The following is a 19,506-nucleotide window of genomic DNA, read 5'->3' as shown; positions in this document are numbered from 1 at the left end:
AGAGCCCACAGCAGACGTATCCGTTTTTCCACAGTGTCTGTTTTGTTTGTTTGTTTTGTTTTTAATGAGTTTTGGGCATGGTCCTCACGCTTTTAAGACAAGTACTCTACTAAATGATGCACAACAGCCATGTGACATTTGTGAAACCCAAGCAGAGGCTGTTACCCTGGCAGAAAGAGAAAGGGAAGTGCTATAGCAACCAAGTCTGACTGACTGTAGTCTGCGGTGGCTGTGCGTTCTGCACGAGTCGGTGAATACAGTTCCGTGAAGTGGACCGTACCTACGCAGGGAATGGAGACCTGGGCTAAGCTGTTGCAGCTTCTCTAGGTGGATATTCCCTGTGAGCTACCAAAGCAATAAAGTAATGGCTTGGTGTTAGCCGTCTCAAACACAATCAGAGTTCAGAGGCTGGGGAGGTGGGTCAGTCGGTGATGTGCTCACTGTGTAGGAGGAAGACCGAGGGCTCATCTCCAGCACCATGTGAAAGAATAGGGGCTTATGTCTATCGCTCCAGCACTGAGAAGATGGGGCAGAAAGACTCAAAGCTCAATGCTCAGTGAACCTAGTTGAACTGATGAACTTCAGTGTGAAAACTAAGGTAGAAAGAGACAGGAAGATACTTGAGGTTTACCTCTGGCCACACACATACACAACAGATGTGCATGGACACACATGTCCTTACCAAATTAAAGTGTGTTTGGGGTGGGGGTGGGGGGCATATAACAGAAGGATTTGGTTTTTTTTAAAGTCAGGAGTCTGAATGTCTTAGCAAACATTTCAGCTACATTTTACTCCCAGGTACCTTTGCAGCCACAGTGAGCCTCAGATCTGCCCCTCCCTCATCAGAGCACAGCACCAGTGAACACACAACTACTAGTGCCTTGTTATCACACAGGCCGATCCTTCAGACTAGAGATGGCCAGAGCAGGACAGAGGAGCTGTAACAGCACAGCCTTGGTGACACAGCCATGTGGGTCTGGGGGCAGAGATGTGGCTAGCTGGCTGAGCAAAGCCCGGAGTCCTGCTTCAGCTCTGTGAACATACCTTTCTCACGTCTGAACTCTTTGGTTCTGTAGTCCATGTTATGATCCTAGAAACAGCAAGTCTTGTTTCGCTGGAATTTACAAAATCTGTGGGGTCCATCTGTCTGGCCAGAGACTCAATGTATTTCAGGATTGCCACTTTGACCTGATAGAGAACAATGATTAGAAATGTTAAGCATTGACATGTCACATCCTTTGAACAGAATTCTTGGAAATGCTTCGAAGGGGAAACTTCCCCGTGTCCCTGATGAAGTTTATACTTGCACTGACAAGCCTCCTCCACATCTACGCTCCTAGATTTCCAGGGAGAATAGCTTTTCCATTGGCCAGAATGCCAAGCTCAACTCTGCAGCCAGCTCTGTGAAACATTCGGGGCCAGGGCCCGAGAGGCAACTCTCAGTCCCCATCTCTTACTCCGCTCCAGTTTCTCCATTGGTTTTTTCTCAGGAGGAGGAGGCTACTATCTATCAGACCCATCCTAGAGCCTCTAGAAAAGTCAGTGGTGGAGGAACAGACCGCACATGCACACACAGCCTCCTTCCTCTGTGTAGTAACATGACTGAGTTGTCCTGTCATTCCAGGTGTGACCTTCTACCCACCTCAGAGAATGCTACGATTAAAACACACTCTAACCCTACACTGATCTTGGCACATCAGAAAGCTTTTCCCAGTTACAGGGTCAACTATAAAAAAGCTGATGCACACTTGGCAAGAACCCAGAACGACTGGCACTGATACTGTTGGCAGAAGTAAAACATGGCAGTTATGTTGGCATCTGCCTACCAAAGGAGTTAGCCATTCGGGACCGAGAAAAATGAAAGCACGTTCACAGAGGGCTGCATAGAGATACTCCTGGTTATTCAGAATCTCTAAATGAGACATAAAGAAAAAAGGAACTTGAAAAGCAACTGTAAATGACAGATGTTGAATTACATGAACAGCCACTAACCTTGAGGTTTGGAGTTTGAGTCTGATCCACAATAAATCTCATCAAAATGTTAAACTGTTGATCAAATGGAAAGGAATCCCTAGAATGAAAACAAGTTCATATGTTTAATCCTGGTATAGATTAATATATATATATATATATATATATATATATATATGTGTGTGTGTGTGTGTGTGTGTGTGTGTTTCATGTTTATATGTGTGTATGTGTGTACATATATACACACACACACACACACACACACACACTTTTCAGTTTATATAAACACTAAATTAATATTTCTATGTGGAAACTTGGGGATTGGAAGGTAGGCCATTGTTCCTTTAAAACTGCAGACTAGGCAGAGTACAGGCAGGCGGCCTCCTCCCCTCCCCCCTTCTTGAGCACTGCTTATTGGAGAAGTGGTGACTCTGAGATCCCATCTGTCCATCTGTACTGGGCCGCTTAGCACTCACACAGTGGAAGCTAAGCAGGTGTCCTCCAGTCCTGTAAATGCAGGTGACCCTCTTGCAGTCATTACAGAAAAATGCCTGTGTGGTGCTGGGAAATTCTCTACCTAGCTATGACTCGAAGGGATGCCTGGGGTCCAAGGAGCACCTGTGACTAAGCCCATGCCTCACAGGCACTGTACATGTCTGATCCAACCAAGTGATCCTGGGAGCTTCTGACTAGCAAAGTCAATCCTTTTATCCTTTCGGTGTGGCAATCACTGCTGCTAGTTTAAAATGCGTAGCAGAGGCACTGGGCTGTGAAGTCTTCATCTCAGGAAAGACAAGGCAGCTGTTTGGGAGTGAGCGACAGTTCTCTCTGGATCTCCTGGAGATCTAAGAGACTCCTCCTACAGGTATGGGAAGTGACTAAGGACACAGGTTTGAATCTCCAACACTGGAAGAAATGTTATGTGTTCTAAGACACAGTGGAAATTAGAAAAAATAACACAAGAAAACTATAAAGTTTTAAAAAGGGGAACATATTACGAACTTGTGTTTTAATCATAATTACTTATAAAAAGTAAATGTAAGCTAAGTGGCAGAGCACCTGCCAATCATGGGCAAAGCTTTGGGGCTCCCCTGACCCCCAAAGTAATAAAACTGGCCCAAGAGCATCCTTATTTTCCAGAAGTGGAATCTGTGAGAGCTGGAAGCTACAGAAAGCTACTTCTGAACAAAGTGCACCATCATGTCTCTACTTAAGGAGCCAACAAGCCTCAACCTTTCCTGATTCCACACCCAGCAGACAGAGACGTGTCAGCGTACTTAGGCAAGAAACGTGCCTGTGGTAGGCATCCAGAGGCAAGGAAGCCGGGGCAGATTAGAACCGTGAAGCAAGGTGCTCAGCACGAATAATCACTGATAACCTCTAATGTTCTCTGGGGCCTGCAACAAGGGCATCTTTCCAGCAGTTTCTGCTTCTACCTGGCCTTTGCTATGGGAATAGGTCCGCATACCAGCTGGGCGAGCAGGAGACTGGAGGGGAACATGCCTTAGACAGACACCAAATTTACGTGAGATTAAGTTTGTTCAGTTTGTTTTTCGTTTGTGCACGTGTGTGTCTATGCTGCTCGTCTTCCTTGATCTCTCTATTTACTGAGATGGGACCTACTATTTGAACCCAGAACTCTCTCTGACCCTCATGCTTATGTTATGGAGCAAGCACTGAGTAATCAGCGCAGCCTAAGATTAAGACTCTTCCAAGAAAGGGCATCAAGGAAAAGAAATGAACAAAGATCATAATTCTGCTTTCCTCTCATTGTGTGTGTGTGTGGGGGGGGGGCGGAATTGTGTGTGTGTGCGGCTGGATTGTGTGTGTGTGTGGCTAGATTGTGTATGTGGGGGGGATGGACTGTGTGTGTAGGGGGTAAGGGAGCTGGATTGGGAAAGAGAAAGAAAAAACTCACTGAGCTATATCCAATTGTATTCCTTAATCACCAAAATTTAGGAATATAATCTTAATATGCCCACCATTAAAAAAAACTTTAATAAATTTATAAATTCATATTCATTGAGAGACCTCTGGGCTAAATCTGACTCACATATATTTTATTTGGACTTTACAGAGTCACAAAAACATCTTTAAAATGTTATAAAAATCTATGCTTTTGACCTTTTATAAAGTCTGAAAACACTGGATCCATATTTAGTAAGGCCACATCTCCCTACCTGCATGGCTGTTTGCAACCCTGTATCAGACCAGGTCCCCCAGTCAACCCCTGGCCAATGCTTTGCAAGGGTCCCAGGCACTGGTGTACAATACTGCTCCCAAGTTCTGCTCAGATAAATTATCCAGTGGAAGAAGAATTTGGAAGCCTTATCATAATGTGTGCTACTCTTAGTTCTTTCAAAATCAGAAGAAAATCTGTGCAAATTACATAGGTTAGCAGGCTGAGAAACCCACCGGCACTGCAGTGGAGAGTCACAAAGCCCACACGGCAGCTGGTCATGTAGGAGCTGCAAGCATAGGTGTGCCGGAGGTGGCATGTGCTAACTGAACAAGAAGGTGTGGGAGGGGACACGCCTACAGGGCAGCCTGGAATCATAGCCTGGAATCATAGGGGCAGGCAAATGAGCCGAGGCCAGAAACCCTTGTGGAGGCAAGTGATTGAAGAAGGCACCTAATGTTGACTGCTGGTCTCCACGTGCTCTTTGTGTGCACTCTTGTGTGTGTGTGTGTGTGTGTGCATGCATATGTGTATCCAGAAATAAGTGACAATAATACAGAAATAACTACTGAGTGCACACATATACACAGAAATAGTTCCTTGGTTCAGAGTTGGAGAATAGGTAACTAATTGTGACCTTAGGCAAGTCAGCACGACTTCTGTTTCTCACTGTTAAAAAACCCACGTCACCTCTGAGCTCCTTCCCTGTGAAAACCCCAGGACATCCAGGATCTGTTCCAGTTTGTGAACCTCGGTCCTACGAAGGCTACTGCCTGGGAATCACTTGCTTGTTCTTTTCAGAGAGTCTCCCTTTGGCCTCTGTCTTCTACCAAATCAGAGCCTGTGAGTATCTTCAGATATCGGTCATTCACTTCTAGTCAAGGCATGCTAATACCCTCAACTGCACAGCAAGCACCAGGCTTCTGCTTCTGGTTCCCAAGTGTCTCTGAGCCACTGTAACAGCCAGACCAACTACAAAGACGGTTACTATTCTCAAACTCTAAGTGGAGGAACTGCCTGTTTCTGTATATGTGTGTGCATTCAGTAGTTACTTCTGGGTGTATGTGCATTCACACATACACACATATATACAGACAGACACATGCGCACACACACAAAAAGCACATGGAGACCAGCAGTCAACATCAGGTGCCTTCCTCTATCACTTGCCATCTAATATTTTGAGACAGGGTCTCTCACTGAAACAGGAGGGCATCAATTTGGTCAGACGGACTGATCAGCAACCTCAGGCATCTCCTGTCCCCACTTCCCCAGTGCTAGGGCAACAGATGCAAACAGTGCTGGGACCTAAAATCAGGTAGGTCCTCGTGGGATTTCACCAACCGAGCCTCTTGTCTAGCCCCAAAACTGGCAATTTAGAGCAGTTTATGGTCCAACAAGATTTCTACATCATATATTGCTAAATTTATGAGGTAAATTACAAAAACATTGAAGTATTAAAATATAAGAACTTCTGAAAGATATAAATATTCTAAATATTAATGTCTAATTTTTTTTATAAAAGAAAGGGAATTGGTGAAGTTCTATACATTTCATAGGCACTCGTACATGACTTGTGAGCAAGGGGAAAGAAGTGAACAGGGGGAACTGAGGAAAGACTGAAAGCACAAGCCTGGTGGTGCTGGTGCCGCTTTAATCCTAATACTCAGGAGGCAGAGGCAGGCAGACTCCGGGTCTGAGGGCAGAGCGAGTTCCAGGACAGCCCGGACACCATGAAGAAGCAAACGAAGGACTAGAACTATGGCTAAGACGCCTACAGCAGTAACATGGCAGGACCCAAGTCTTACCTGGTGACATCTAGAGCCTTCTGAACTTTTGCTTGCACGGATCCAAGTAAGTCTGCTCCCATTTTCTTAAGTAGTTGTGTGAGAAGGACGAAGAGCCAGTCTTGCAAGTCATCCTTATGAATGATTATAAAATCCACGAGGGTCTCCAAAAACATACTGAAAACCTGCACAAGAGAAAACCAAGCACCTCACACCCTGCCTTCATGACTTCCTCCACAGCCTGAGATGTTTCAAATGCCTGGGCGAGTGAGCCTAGTCCAGTCTTGTCACTCAGGCTAACCACTGCTCACATCTTATGAGGCACACACAGCAGAAGATGGGCTTGGGGTAGGGTGGGGTGGGGTAGGGTGGGGTGGGGAGGGGTGGGGAGGGGTATTTGACACTTACTCTCTGTTGTGAATTCCACCGCACACCAGGCCATGCAACAAAACAAATTCCATGTTAGTCCACAGCAAAGAAATACTAGTTTCATGCAGTTCCTTTTAACAATCCTGAGAAATCTACAAACTGATAAATACTCTCTTCTCCCTCAATATAAACCTGTAACTGTCAGTACAGAGAGAAAGAAAGGTTTCGTAGTTTGATCCCAGAGAGTTTTCTGAGAAAGAAAGAAAGACAGAGAGAGAGAGACAGGGGTGGTGGTGTTTTGTCTTGATTGTATATTATTCTGACTCATTCCCTGGCATTAAACACACACTATTACAGGGTGTCAAGGGGTAGAAGCCCTAGTCATGCTCAGGTAATTTGATGTGTGCCGATTTCAGATGTTAGGGTTCATAGGGTTACCAGAGGCGCTCCCGACACCTCTGTGAGTCTCATGCCCCTGTGTAGCCACTGCTGCCACTGAGGTAAACGGTGCACGGTGACTGTCCCTAAGCCTGTCTCGGGGAAGGAAGTGGCAGTGGGTCCCCAACCCTGATGCTGTGATGGGACACCCACCCCACACCTCCTCGATACTATCACAGCAACTATTCACCACAGGGGTCTCCAGTGACAGCCTAGGAAGTCCGTGAGCTCTGATAGCTGGAACTCCTAGCTTTGCTCAGGCAGCTAAGAGTATGAACTAAACTGAGACCTCCAACTCACTGGACAAGAGCCTTCTGATGCAAACAAATTTCCTTCTTTATCCTCACATTCTGCTTCTGAATCAGCAATCTAGAGGTAACGGGTAACAGAAAGTTCATCAATGTGAAACCATCTAACATAATACCCTTATGGCATAACTCTTACCAGCTATATTATACTTATCGTTAAAATTGTATCACTCTTAATACTTCCATAGAGAAAGAACGTGACAGTAAGCTCTTTGGTTATCTATTTGGATTTTAACCTCAGTCTTTTGGGGGCTTAAAATTGATGTTTTTTATGTTGTCCTTTCTGGAAGGCCTTCACAGGCAGGATTCATAGCTGATAGAGTATTGTTGCAGGAACAAGAGAAAGGAGAAGCACCCTGTGCTTGGCCCCTGTGGTTCTTGTTTTGCCTTGTTTTTCTATATCCCTAGCTCACGGAAGGAATTGGAGAAATGTTGAATGACTGGGTTAATGGATAGAGGGTAGGCACATGGATGAACAGAGGGTTAGGTTGATGGGTAAATAGGTGGGTAAGTAGATTGGTGGACAGTAAGTGTGGGTGGGTGGGTAGATTGATAGATGAATGGATAGGTAAGCAGACAGATGGACAGGTAAGCAGACAGATGAATGAATAGGTAGGCAGACAGATGAATGAATAGGTAGGCAGATAGATGAATGGATAGGTAGGCAGACAGATGAATGGATAGGTAAGCAGATAGATGAATGGACAGGTAAGCAGACAGATGAATGAATAGGTAGGCAGATAGATGAATGAATAGGTAGGCAGATAGATGAATGGACAGGTAAGCAGACAGATGAATGGATAGGTAGGCAGACAGATGAATGGATAGGTAGGCAGACAGATGAATGGATAGGTAGGCAGACAGATGAATGGATAGGTAGGTAGATGGGTGAGTAGATGGGACGGACGGATGGACGGACAGACAGATGGATGGGTAAATGAATGAATCGATAGGTGGGTGGATGGATATTTACTACTTCAAGGACAATTCCTATGAGGAAGCAAGAGTAGGAAAGAAGAAAAAAGAAAGTTGCTGGACTCTCTGGTCATCACAACCCTTATTCTCCCAATGTGACTTGGAAGAGACCACTTTTAAGAGTTACAATCCTGTCCACACTGAAGTTAGTTCCTATCCATTCCCACACTCTAGTCTCTATCTGGTGTGTAACCCCTTAGCTTTCTCTTATCTTTTCTTCATCTTCTCACTCTTTAGACATCACTAGCCCTTACTAGCTTTTTTCTAAATAATAACATTTACTTAAAATACAGTTAAATCTAAGGGACTTTTATAAAGAGGTTCCCTTTCAACACTACCCCTGGCGGATTTTCTGAGAAAGATGGAGAGCAGAGTTCCTGAAAAGGACTTTGTCCCATCCTCTGTATTGTTTTCCCTCAGCAGAAAACTCTCTTGTTGAAAAGGCAGTCTTTAGGCTAGAGAGATGGGTCATCAGTTAAGAGCACTGGCTGTTCCTCTGAAGGTTATGAGTTCAAATCCCAGTAACCACATGGTGGCTCACAACCATCTGTAATGGAATCTGATGCTGTCTTCTGGTGTGTCAATAAGATAAATAAATACATTCTTTAAAAAATAAGAAAGAAAAGGCAGTCTTTAAAGCTTGGTGTCCCAGAAGGCAGAAGTACTACCTGGCAGATCTCCACCTACCAAGTTCTTAGGAACAGCCAGGTTCCATCAGGAAAAATAGCTGAACTTGGTTTTATAATAAAGGCAACTAATAGATACTACCTTTAATATAAATAAATACATAAAATACATAAATAAATTCTACCTGATATACTAAAGTAACTATATGCATTTTCCCACTACTATAACATTTTTAAAATATACTCTATTATATTCTAGAACCTAGCATACTGTTTGGCTAAAAGGAGACAGACATAAATTCCTGCTGATGAACTAAAAGACTCCATCTGATTCCTTTTATGACATTCCTTATTTGAGGCACACTTAATTTGAAATTGATGGTCATGTAAGTTCCCAAGAATTACACTTTGAAAGATGTTAATGCAGACTACTGGGAGGGGGGTCCTCTGTCAGTTCTGGGATGTATTACATAGTTTGCAGGCATGCACATAGAATATACATGAGACCTGGTTACCTTGCTGTGAGGGTCGGCAAACATGCGGGTGAAAATCTCACACAGTCTCTTCAATTCTACTCGACTAGTGGAGAACAAAATGGAAATACGTGAGTTTAAAATGTAATGTCACCAGTGCAATCAGATTAGAAACCCTTCACCTAATCTTTAATTATGTAATAAAAAAAAAAAACCTCTCAGTACTACTGGAAGTGGACAGGTATGAACCAAGTTTCCTTACTTTAGACCAAGTCAATTTTCTACCTGCTAGGCTATGGGTGTGTGTGTGTGTGTGTGTGTGTGTGTGTAAAAAGATCACAGGACAAACTGTGGAGGTAAGTTCTCTCCTTCTATACACGGGGCCCAAGGATTGGACTAGGTTGCCAGGCTGGGCAATGTGTACCATTATCCACTGAGCATCTCACTGAACCACATACTCTCTAAGTACAGTGGCATCCTTGAGGATAAGCACTATGTCACATGGCTGAGGACTGTACAAGAAAATGGCTAACACTAGGACCATGAACCTCAGTGCACACTGGTGTGGCCCCTGCCTTCTCTCATCCGGGAAGCATAATTAAGTACCCTTTTCACACAAAGGTTGGAAGGAACTGTTCTCTTTCTGGTCACACAGGAACAATCCACCTCTTCAGGCATTTGAGATCCAGAAGCCTCAATGGTCCTTCAGTAATCTAGAGGAGGTCAGGGCTAGCAGGCTCTTAAGGACCATTGTGGGTGAGGGGGTACCTAGTAAATACCATGAATGCAGAAAGTAGACCAGTCAACAAGACTCAGGCTGTGTATGGTGTGTCACTAGGGTGCTTGTGTACTTGGAGGATGTGACAAGAGCTCCCATAGCATCTTCATGGACAAAATGGGTTAATGGAGCAAGGGTGAATATGGCGGGCGGACTAGTCAGAGAAGCCTGGAGTCCACAGTCCTGTAGCAGTGCTCATGAGCACATGGGTCCCAGAGGAGTCCTCCACTCATGGCCACAAGTCTGGTTATTTAGACTCACAATTTATTCATCAAAACAAACAAACAAACAAACAAACAAACAAAAACAAAAAAAATTCCTGCCTTTCTTTGCAGTAATGCTCAAATTACCATTATGATTTATAGTTACGGTTATTAGTTATAATACCATGTGTTTCATGGGTCCCACACTCTCTGCTCACATCTGCACTAGCAGGCTTGATTAACGAACACACTCACCTTCCACTCTCCAGCCCTCCAGCTTTTCCCTTTCCTTTTATTTGGGGGAGGGGTAGAGACAGGCTGTCACTCAGGAGTCTAGACTGGCCCAAAACTTACTGTTGTAGGTCCAGGATTGCCTTGAACTAACAGGGAATCCCCCTGCTTCAGATGCCCAAGTGCTAAGATTCCAGACATATACTACCATACTTTCTGTTATTTCAAAAAAGTTACAAAATAATTAACATGCAATGGCAGCAGAGCCGAGACCTGGCATAAATGCATCCCTTTATTCAGTCTGTGCAGTTTGGTTACATAAGTAGTTTATGAAGTGCCAAAGGAAGGTATAAGAAATAATTACAAAGCTAGCGTGCTGCTGCTATTGGGGAGTGTTCTATTTCATCGAGGAAACATCTAAGTTGTACACATGAATGGTATGAGTTTACAGCCTCCTACTTGCTGCAGTTAATCCTGGAGCTTGGGGGAGAAGTGAGCCCTAGCAGCACACAGCTGCTTTCCGTTCCTGACTCCTCAGACAGCATCATCTAAAGGATGCTCCTGTCAGATGTGTACCCGTCAGGACCCAAACGGCCCAGCCTGACAGATGACAATGGATTTGCTAGATGTTTCCAGACATCTGGGTGGCAGGCATTATGCAGCACCCAGTGCCTAGAACTCCGCAAGGGCTCCATAACGTCAGAGACCTCAAAGCCTCCTAAAGGGAACGAGAGGTGTCCTCACCTCAGTGTTCTTTGGCTCTTCAGTAAGTTCTGCAGGCCCAGGAGCCCCTCTTTCCTTTCTGACCAGTTGGAACTGGCACAGTGGTTGAGAACCTCTGCTACATCTTCAGTTTGCCGCAGATAATGGGGGATGCCACCATTCCTGGAGCCGTATGAGCGCTCAGAGCACACACTGGAGGCATCGCTGTTGGCGTCGTCATCAGAGTACATCCCATAGGGCTCATACCTCCTCCTCACAGGCTTCTTCTGAAATGTCCCATGAGGAGCGGGGGAAGGAAGAAGTGGAAAGGTGAACCAGTCATGACTCATCCATTAAAAACGACAGTGCAGTTAAACATGAACACACACACACACATACACACACACACACACACACACACACACACACACACACACATTTTCTATGCTTACAAATTAGGGAATTAGAAACACAGGAGTCAAGGCAGGCGATACAAGTGACATGTTGCACATTTTTGTGAAGAAGAAAGAATTTGTCGTCTTGTAGAAAGTGTGTATGTATGTAGGGCAGGGTGGAAATATAAGGGGTTAAACTCAAATAAAGTATGGTAAGGTTGGCACATATAATGTTTCCTAAATGCAGTTACTGGCTCAAGCCACACAAACAGTTTTAATTTTCAAACAGTGTTAATTACTTTGGATCCCAGTTTGGTCAGGATAGTACTGCCTTCTGTCCCAGCAAAAATTATTCCTAGCATCCCCCTTTCACCTTTGGAAATGTTTTGGATTTCGATGATAACCTGTATATGATTTCCACTTACATATAAGTTCAGTTTCCTAAAGAAAAGAAAAGGTTGGCCGACAGATCCGTTCCTGAGGTTATGGTTGTAAAGCAGACACACACTGAGTTAGTAAATGAGGCACAGGGAGGACAGGAGCACAGTGACATAAACACAGAGCAGCCTCACAGAAGGGCGCTAAGGGGACGGACTCCACCACACGGCAGCAAATCAGATGCTTACCAGAGACACGGAGACCAGAATCTCTAACTATGACTACATTTTGTACTGCTTTCAACTAAGTTCTAAAAGAAATATACTTGCAACAGAGAAAAAAAGTTGTAAACAAAAGTTAAAGCACGGGTACCTTGCTCCGGGCGTCCCCTAACAGCTGTAGGCAGGAAAACATTGAAGGATGGGGAAAAAGCATAGAGAATTATGTCAGAAGCATATGTGGGGAATGTTCTGGCAACAAAAGTGTACAGCAACATCTCTTAGCAAACCAAAAACAGGTAGGTCAGCAAGCGGTTGGTCTGGAGTAGATCGCAGCAGACTGGGTTCCGAATGGCATGTCCTAGTCCTTCTGGGTCTGTCCCAGGCTCTCTGGTTCATGGCAGAACTCTTGCTGAGGTTTCCCATACCCACTGTTTGTCCCTATAAGATCTGCCTACCCCAGGGGCTCCCCTTCTGTAGGCAATGATTCCCTACCATTCTGGCACTTTCCTCTTCAGAAGAGAGCAGACACAGTGGACAAAGGAGCAAGGGCAGCAAGGACAGAATGGGAGCTGGGGCCCGGAGGAGAGCTCAAGTGAACCAGAAAGGTCTGACTCTCCAGAGCTCACTCTGCCTTGTGGAACTTTGCAGACAGTCCCTTATGTGGGCTTTAAATAACTTTAAAAAAACAAACCAAAGTGGCTCTAATTGGAAGTCCTTTTTAGCCAGTGGTTCAGCTGGTTCCGCTTCACTGTTTCCTAGCCCCCTGGCCACCACTTGCTAGGGTCTCTGAATAAGTAAAAGGCACATTCAGAATGCATTGACTTGAAAAAGAAGCCTCCCTGGATTCAGTCCCAGCTCTTGACTCAGGCTAAAGCCATGATGCAGTACCGCACACTGCAGCACCTGCCAAAGGAGCCCTTCTGCACAGAAGGCTGCTGAGTAGGCTGGCTGCAGGGCAGAAAGCATCTGACAGTGGCCGGCAGCAAAGAACCTGACTGAGCAGAACGAACAAAGCAGAGCTGCAAAGTGACAAGAGTGGGATTCACAGCAGCCACGGACCGTGAGACCTGTATCAGGTGGCACAGGCTAAATTCCAAACCTCAGACCGAGAAGCAGAGTTGTGTTATGTTTGCTTGTTTCCTCACAAGAGAATACATCTTAGAGCAGCGGTGGGAGGGGCACCAATGAGACCATTTTGAAGAGCAAATGTTGGGCACATGACCTAGGTATGTGAGACTGTTCTTACCAGTCAGGAAGCAAGTTCAGCATAAGCTAATCCAATAGAAATGTTTGTTGTGCCACAGATTAAAGAAGCCGTGTGCCCTTGATGGTTCCCCCCCGCCAGCCCCAGAATAGTATAATTAATACGCAAAATCTCCCCCACACTTCTTTTTGCTTTACAACTTTAGAGTCTAAATCTTAACATTCAGGAAAATTTTCTGTGTGTAAGGGGGAAAGGGGGTAGAGATAAGGGGGAAAGAGAAAAAGGGGGCAGTCAAACTGGGGTGCCATTCCCTAGATGCTGTTTACCTTGTATTTGAGACAGGGTACTTTTACCTGAACTCACGGATTCAGCTGGATAGCAGGCCAGCAAGCCCAAGCTATCAGCCTATCCCATCTCTCTGGTGCTGTGATGACTGGGGCGCACCACCACACACAGCTTTATACATGAGTTCTGGGGTTTAACCCAGGTTCTTGTGCTTTCATGACAAGTGTTTTATTAGCTATCTCCCCAATCCTGGCTGATCCATTTTGGGGTGTGTGTTACTCTCCCAAGTCAGACTGACATAACAGAATAAATATAACTCTCGAGTCTCAGAGTCTACCGGCCACGGCTACAGTCACACACGAAGCTGTGTTATCAAAGCCTTTAGACCAACAGAGGCAACAGGATGGCGAACAGGAAATCGTGTGGGGAAGGCAGCTATGAAACACGGAAAAGAAAAGGGACAGCGAGATGACATGTGGGAAGCCCAATGCCATCGAGATCTCCTGACACCCAGGAGCACACGCGTCAGGTTCCCGACATGCTGTTTCCTGGAAGGGCCAATATGACTGTTGTAAACAGTGTGAGAGGAAAACAGTAAGCTTTATGCAACTTTTCTTTTTCTCTGTGAATGTATATGTGCTTTGTGAGCATGGTTGTCAAGGTTTAGGGCTAACCTTACTGGCCTGAGACAGGGTTCTCACGAGATCACACATAGTACTACAGTACAGTCAAGCTGGCCAGCTTGCTCAGAGGATCCTATTTCTGCCTCTGGAATGCTGGGAATACAGGCAGGCCAGCCCTGAACCTGGCATCTGAACTCTCTGGTCCTCACCTTGCCTTTGCTCTAATGGCTGAACCACCATCCCAGCACTATTCACACACTTTGGAAGAAGAGTGTAAAAGATAATTTGGTCTCCAGATTTGAGGTCAATTTTGTGCTAAGGCAGAAAAATATGTATGAGTAACTGTGACTCCACCCTCCCTGGGCCCCTTACCAGAGCGTCAGCCACGGCGGCTTCCAGGTCTGTGCTGGTACTCAAGACTCGCATGGCATTCACTGAACCAGGGATTCGTCCTGACTGGCCCAGCCCAAACCGATCTATTCAGAAAACAAAAGCAGAACATGTCAGTCTACCTACATCTTGCCAGTCCTCTCCGAGGAGTCCTGCCTCCTCCACTTAAGACAGAGACACCAACATTCCCTATCCAGTTAGAAAGTCACTGAACTTGCCTGCCAGTGGTAGGGGCTAAGGCACTCACACTTCAACACTGTGGGTCACGTGAGCTTTTCCTTCTTTGAATTTTGACTTTTTTCAATGGAGCCTGCCTGTTCTACACATTATGTTACTGAAAGGGCTTGAGACGGATGATAGAAAAGCTTAACAGAAGGGAAGCAGCTCTGGGTTGACTCTGTTAAACTATTCAGCTTCTCTTCCAGAGGAAAGTGCCCTTGATCTTTATTCAACATTAGCAAGCTTCATGGTTAGGGAAATAAGATTTAATGCAAAGTGATGGAAAAAGTAAAAATCTGAAATAAATCATTAAATTGATCTTAATTTTCCTTAGTGGTAATTTTTTTGTTAAATTATTTATTTATTATACATACAGTATTCTGTTTGCAGGCCAGAAGAGGGCACCATATCTGGTTACACATGGTTGTGAGCCACCATGTGGTTGGTGGGAATTGAACTCAGGACCTCTGGAAGCACAGCCAGTGCTCTTAACCTCTGAGCCATCTCTCCAGCCCCAGTGTTATTATTATTTAAACATTAATTTAATGAAATTATCTAATAATTACCATAAAAATTTTAGTGCCTTCTTTTTAGAACATTAATCATTTAGATATGATTAGTATAAATTTTACCTGAGTACCTCTTTAAGGATTTTTAAATGATAAATTTTATACAGAAAAGGCAGAAGGAATCCAAAAATGTAAGATAAATTTTTGCAATTTAAGCAATGATTCTAAAGTTCTTATTTAAAAATCTCTCTCTCTCTCTCTCTCTCTCTCTCTCTCTCTCTCTCTCTCTCTCTCTCTCTCTCTGTGTGTGTGTGTGTGTGTGTGTGTGTGCCTGTGTGAGTGTATGGCACACATGTGCACAGAGGCCGGAAAAGGGTGCCCTGGAGCTGGATTAAAGGCAGTTGTGAGATGCCTAACAACTCAGCATGGATCCCCATGGGAAGCAGTGAGTGCTCTTAACCACAGAGCCACCACCTCTGTAGCCCCCTGGGGCTGTTCTTTCTGAGTTCTCATTAGACCAGCTGACCTGCTTTACTTAAGCAGTGCTAGAGATGAAAACTCCAGCAGGAAAAAGCCTGTGAAGTTATAAGTTCCAGGGACGGCTTTACGGATGAAATGTTTACTCATCAAAATTCTAAGACTGAAATGTTAAGATTAAAAAAGAAAAAATGTCCTTCCTGAGTTAATAAAGAAGACACAATTTGGACAAGGAAAAATAAACCACTGCCTCAGCCACACTTTAGTGACAACAGCATTTAGAATAAGATGGAATGTAGTATTTATGTTACAGGAATTGATCTCTCTTTCTAAACTACATTTTAACTTACTTTTGTGGGGAGGGGCTATGGTACTCATATGGAAGTCAGAGGACAACTTGAAGCATTGTGTGGGTCTTAGATATTGAATTCAGGTTGTTGGGCTTGGCAGCTTTTACATGCTGAGTGAGCCCTATTAGCTGGCTTACTTATGAAATGATACATTTAATCTTTTGGACAGAAAACAAGACATCATCTACAAAACTGATGAACTTTAAAGTAAAGTGTTATTTAGCTTTTGAAAACTATCACTCTCAAAACAATTTACCTTTATACCACCACCGGCAGGGAACATAATTTAACACTGCTAGTTTAAAGACTCATACACAGTCACAATTTTTTAATAAAGAAAAACAATTGTATGTCATACTATCCCCTTTTTTAATGCACTTGCTGATGATTACAAATGTTATCTTAGTCCATTAAGTTTTGGAGGTGAGCTACTATTGCTCTGAGAATTACAAAGACATGGACAGTCAGCTCATACCTAAACGAATGCTCATGGTTAGAGTGTAAAGCGGGGGCAGAATTAAGGGTTATGTGCATGCTGCCTTGTGAGTAGTTTTGGCTCACATTTTTTTTTCCATTAAAAAAGGGTAGATAGCAGGGAATTTATGAGTAACGAAATGAGTAATTCAGTAAAAAGCCATTTAAAAGTTACCCAGCATAAACATAAAGTCTTAAGAACAAACAAAAATTAAAAAACGAAACAAACAAACAAACACAAGTAGATTTCATGCCAGCAATTCTTACTCCAGGGATAATATTGAATCCTTTCAGACAAAAATTAAAACTTATAAAGCAAGTACTCGGTGCTTCCCAGATGCACACAGCTTTGCCACACACAGCGACTGTCAGTCATCTGAGAGAAGGTGACGTGAGCTGCGATCTCACGGGAATGCTGCTCTCCATCTACGCATGGCAGGCTTTCTGTTTTCACCAGGCAGACCCGTGGTCCATGCTCACAGCTCCAATACCATGATAAAGCTGTCTGCCAAGGGATGGATACAGAGGACTGTGCCCTCCGTCTGGACCCTGATTTTTAGAGGAACACATTCAGTCAGAGCCTACATGGTGAAAACATGCAGCTGCCTTCCTTTAGAAGATCCAAGGGGCAAGTAATTCACTTGATAAACAGGTAAGCCTCGGCACTGTTGGTGGATTAGTAGAGCATGCTGACTCCGTTGAGAAACTAGCCACTAGCAGCTGTTAGTGAATGACAATGGCGCCCGTTAAGGTGGGGCATATGGATTCACCTTTAGACACTCACTCTGTACCTGTGGCCAGTAGGTTTGGTATGTTAAATGAAGCTGAAGACAGTTTGGTTCTTACAGGCAATGGGACCAATCTGTGGCCTGTGTAAGGCCTGGATCCTAATCCTGTTTTCCTATAAAGCTTTCAGGGCGATATATTTATTTCCTTATGTGTGAAATTATGTGTGCTGTAATCTGAGGTGTGTGGAACTGGTACCAGAAAGTAACTGGGGCCTGATGCTAACACAACTAACGTGGCATCTGAACCTGAGGACCATGGAGACCCGTGGGAGACTGTGACACCCATTCTGGGTTGTTCTCTCCCTGGGGAGGAGGTGTGGGTAAAGAAGTACTTCCCTGATTTTTGTTTCGATGTAAAGATGAACGCTAGAGAAACGATGCCAAGCAGGTGGTCAAGCATCAAGCTATGAACAGAACCATAAACATTCAACAACTCAAAAAAACAAAACGAAACAAAAACAAAAACGAAGGAGAGCAAACATGAGGCGCACACATGCCACGCGCTGGCTGACAGGATGACAACGATGACCACGAAGGCGGACATGGGTGGGAGGACGGATGGAGAGGCCAAGTCATGCAGTTAGCACTTGTTCACCTGACTGCCCAACAGATTCAGCAGTGGAGAGAGCACTAGTGGACCTGGAATGACGTCGAGAGGCTGCAGGTAAAAGGAACGGCAACACCCACAGGGTTAACACACAAGTACCAGAAGAAATGCGGGGCTGCTACCACCAAGGCCGCGTTTCTCATGAAGAAATGGTGCTGGGTATGAATGGACAGCAGGACGGGCCCCACACTGCATGGTGCCGCTGGTCTCACACAGCTCGTACACACACAGGCATGACAGAGCACTCATTACGGTGCTTCATACTAAGGACGCACTGACGGACTCGGACTCCAGGTTTAGATTCACACCACGAGGCTTCCATCAGCCATTATGGAAATAAGCCACATGAAGAACATCAGGAGTCAGAGCACCATCTGAACCCAGGGTGGACAGCGAGAGGATGGATTGTTAACTCAGCTCACGAGATGGGTCACTGGTATGTGATGCATATGCCACCATGCACCCAAAACAAAAGCAGAGAGGTTCATAATGTTATCTCGACAGAAATCCATGGGATAACAGGGGCTCAGCGACTGCACTCTGCCCAGTGGAAAGGCTTCGTGTCTACTGTGCAAATACCCTAGTTATTAATGAACTTGTTAACTGTGGAGAGTCCATGGGCACTGAGTGTAGAGGACTTCCTTGGAGACACAGCTACCAGAGTATGAGCACCATTCCAGAGACACACGTGGCAGGCCTGTCTTGCCCACAGCTAGCTGTGGCCCTTGGTAATATACCAACCCTGTTTCTCTCGCCAGTACCTACCTCTCACCTGTCAGAGAGAATGTTACAGAGAGTTACACAGCCGTGCCAGCACACACACAGCCGTGCCAGCACACAGCCGTGCTGATGATAGCATTAGAGCAGCAGAGAAGTTCAAGAGGAAACCTACATTTAGGGTAATATTTCAGAACTGTTTGTTATATGTGTATGATTCATCAACCTGAGGAAATGGATGCTAAATTTCGTTCTTGCAAAGAGAGTAACTTTGGAAAAATAGTAAGAGACTGGTTTGAAAGGCTGATGTCACAGGTCCATATATAATATTCAGCTACTCATCAAGTGAGAAGAAGGGGAGACACTTGTTCCCTTGGTGCTGTATCACAGAATGTCCACATGTTTAACCAAGTCACAGTGAGGCGAAACTCTTTCTCCCCTCCATTATCCTGCACATATTAAAACCCACACACTTAGTCAGAAAGCATCAAAACTCTTGACTCCAATATAATTTCTAAGCCCCCACATCACTATAAAATGTACACTCCATTGCAGATGTGATATTAAAAAGCAAACGTTACCTGTTAAGCGATACAAATTTTAGCAGCTTGAAATTAAAAGGGGGTAGGGGATCTTCCTTTTGAAAGATTCACACACAAAACATTGAGCTGGTGTATCTAAAACAAGACTTACCACTTTCCTGGGTGAGGAGGCTGGTTAATGTTTCGTTGTGACCAGAGTGGCCTGCGCAGTTCTCATCTACCACATGCATGAGCACTGTATCTTGACAGCTTACATTGAACATGGCTTTAAGCAATCTGTCTGTAGG

The 19,506-nt window shown here is 44.6% G+C and overlaps 1 protein-coding gene across 22 annotated transcripts in view; it reads right to left on the bottom strand.

Moving 5' to 3' along the window:
- CLASP1 (cytoplasmic linker associated protein 1) overlaps positions 1-19,506 on the bottom strand; it is a 211,566-nt gene that overhangs the window by 48,315 nt on the left and 143,745 nt on the right. For 8 of the 22 annotated variants that reach the window (XM_080918015.1, XM_080918020.1, XM_080918000.1 and 5 more), the window contains 7 exons: positions 14,519-14,622; positions 12,186-12,209; positions 11,083-11,327; positions 9,169-9,232; positions 5,959-6,122; positions 1,993-2,071; positions 1,045-1,188 (listed from right to left, as the gene is read on the bottom strand). In XM_080918015.1, coding sequence (XP_080774141.1) covers positions 1,045-1,188; positions 1,993-2,071; positions 5,959-6,122; positions 9,169-9,232; positions 11,083-11,327; positions 12,186-12,209; positions 14,519-14,622 — 824 coding nt within the window. Of the gene's footprint in view, positions 1-1,044; positions 1,189-1,992; positions 2,072-5,958; positions 6,123-9,168; positions 9,233-11,082; positions 11,328-12,185; positions 12,210-14,518; positions 14,623-17,948; positions 18,012-19,506 lie in introns of all 22 variants that reach the window. The other 14 variants (XM_080918016.1, XM_080918001.1, XM_080918002.1 and 11 more) reach the window with 3 other exon arrangements.

The sequence above is a fragment of the Micromys minutus genome (assembly GCF_963924665.1).
Source record: "Micromys minutus genome assembly, chromosome: 6".
NCBI lineage: Eukaryota > Metazoa > Chordata > Mammalia > Rodentia > Muridae > Micromys > Micromys minutus.
This window is presented reverse-complemented; position numbering and strand designations above follow the sequence as displayed.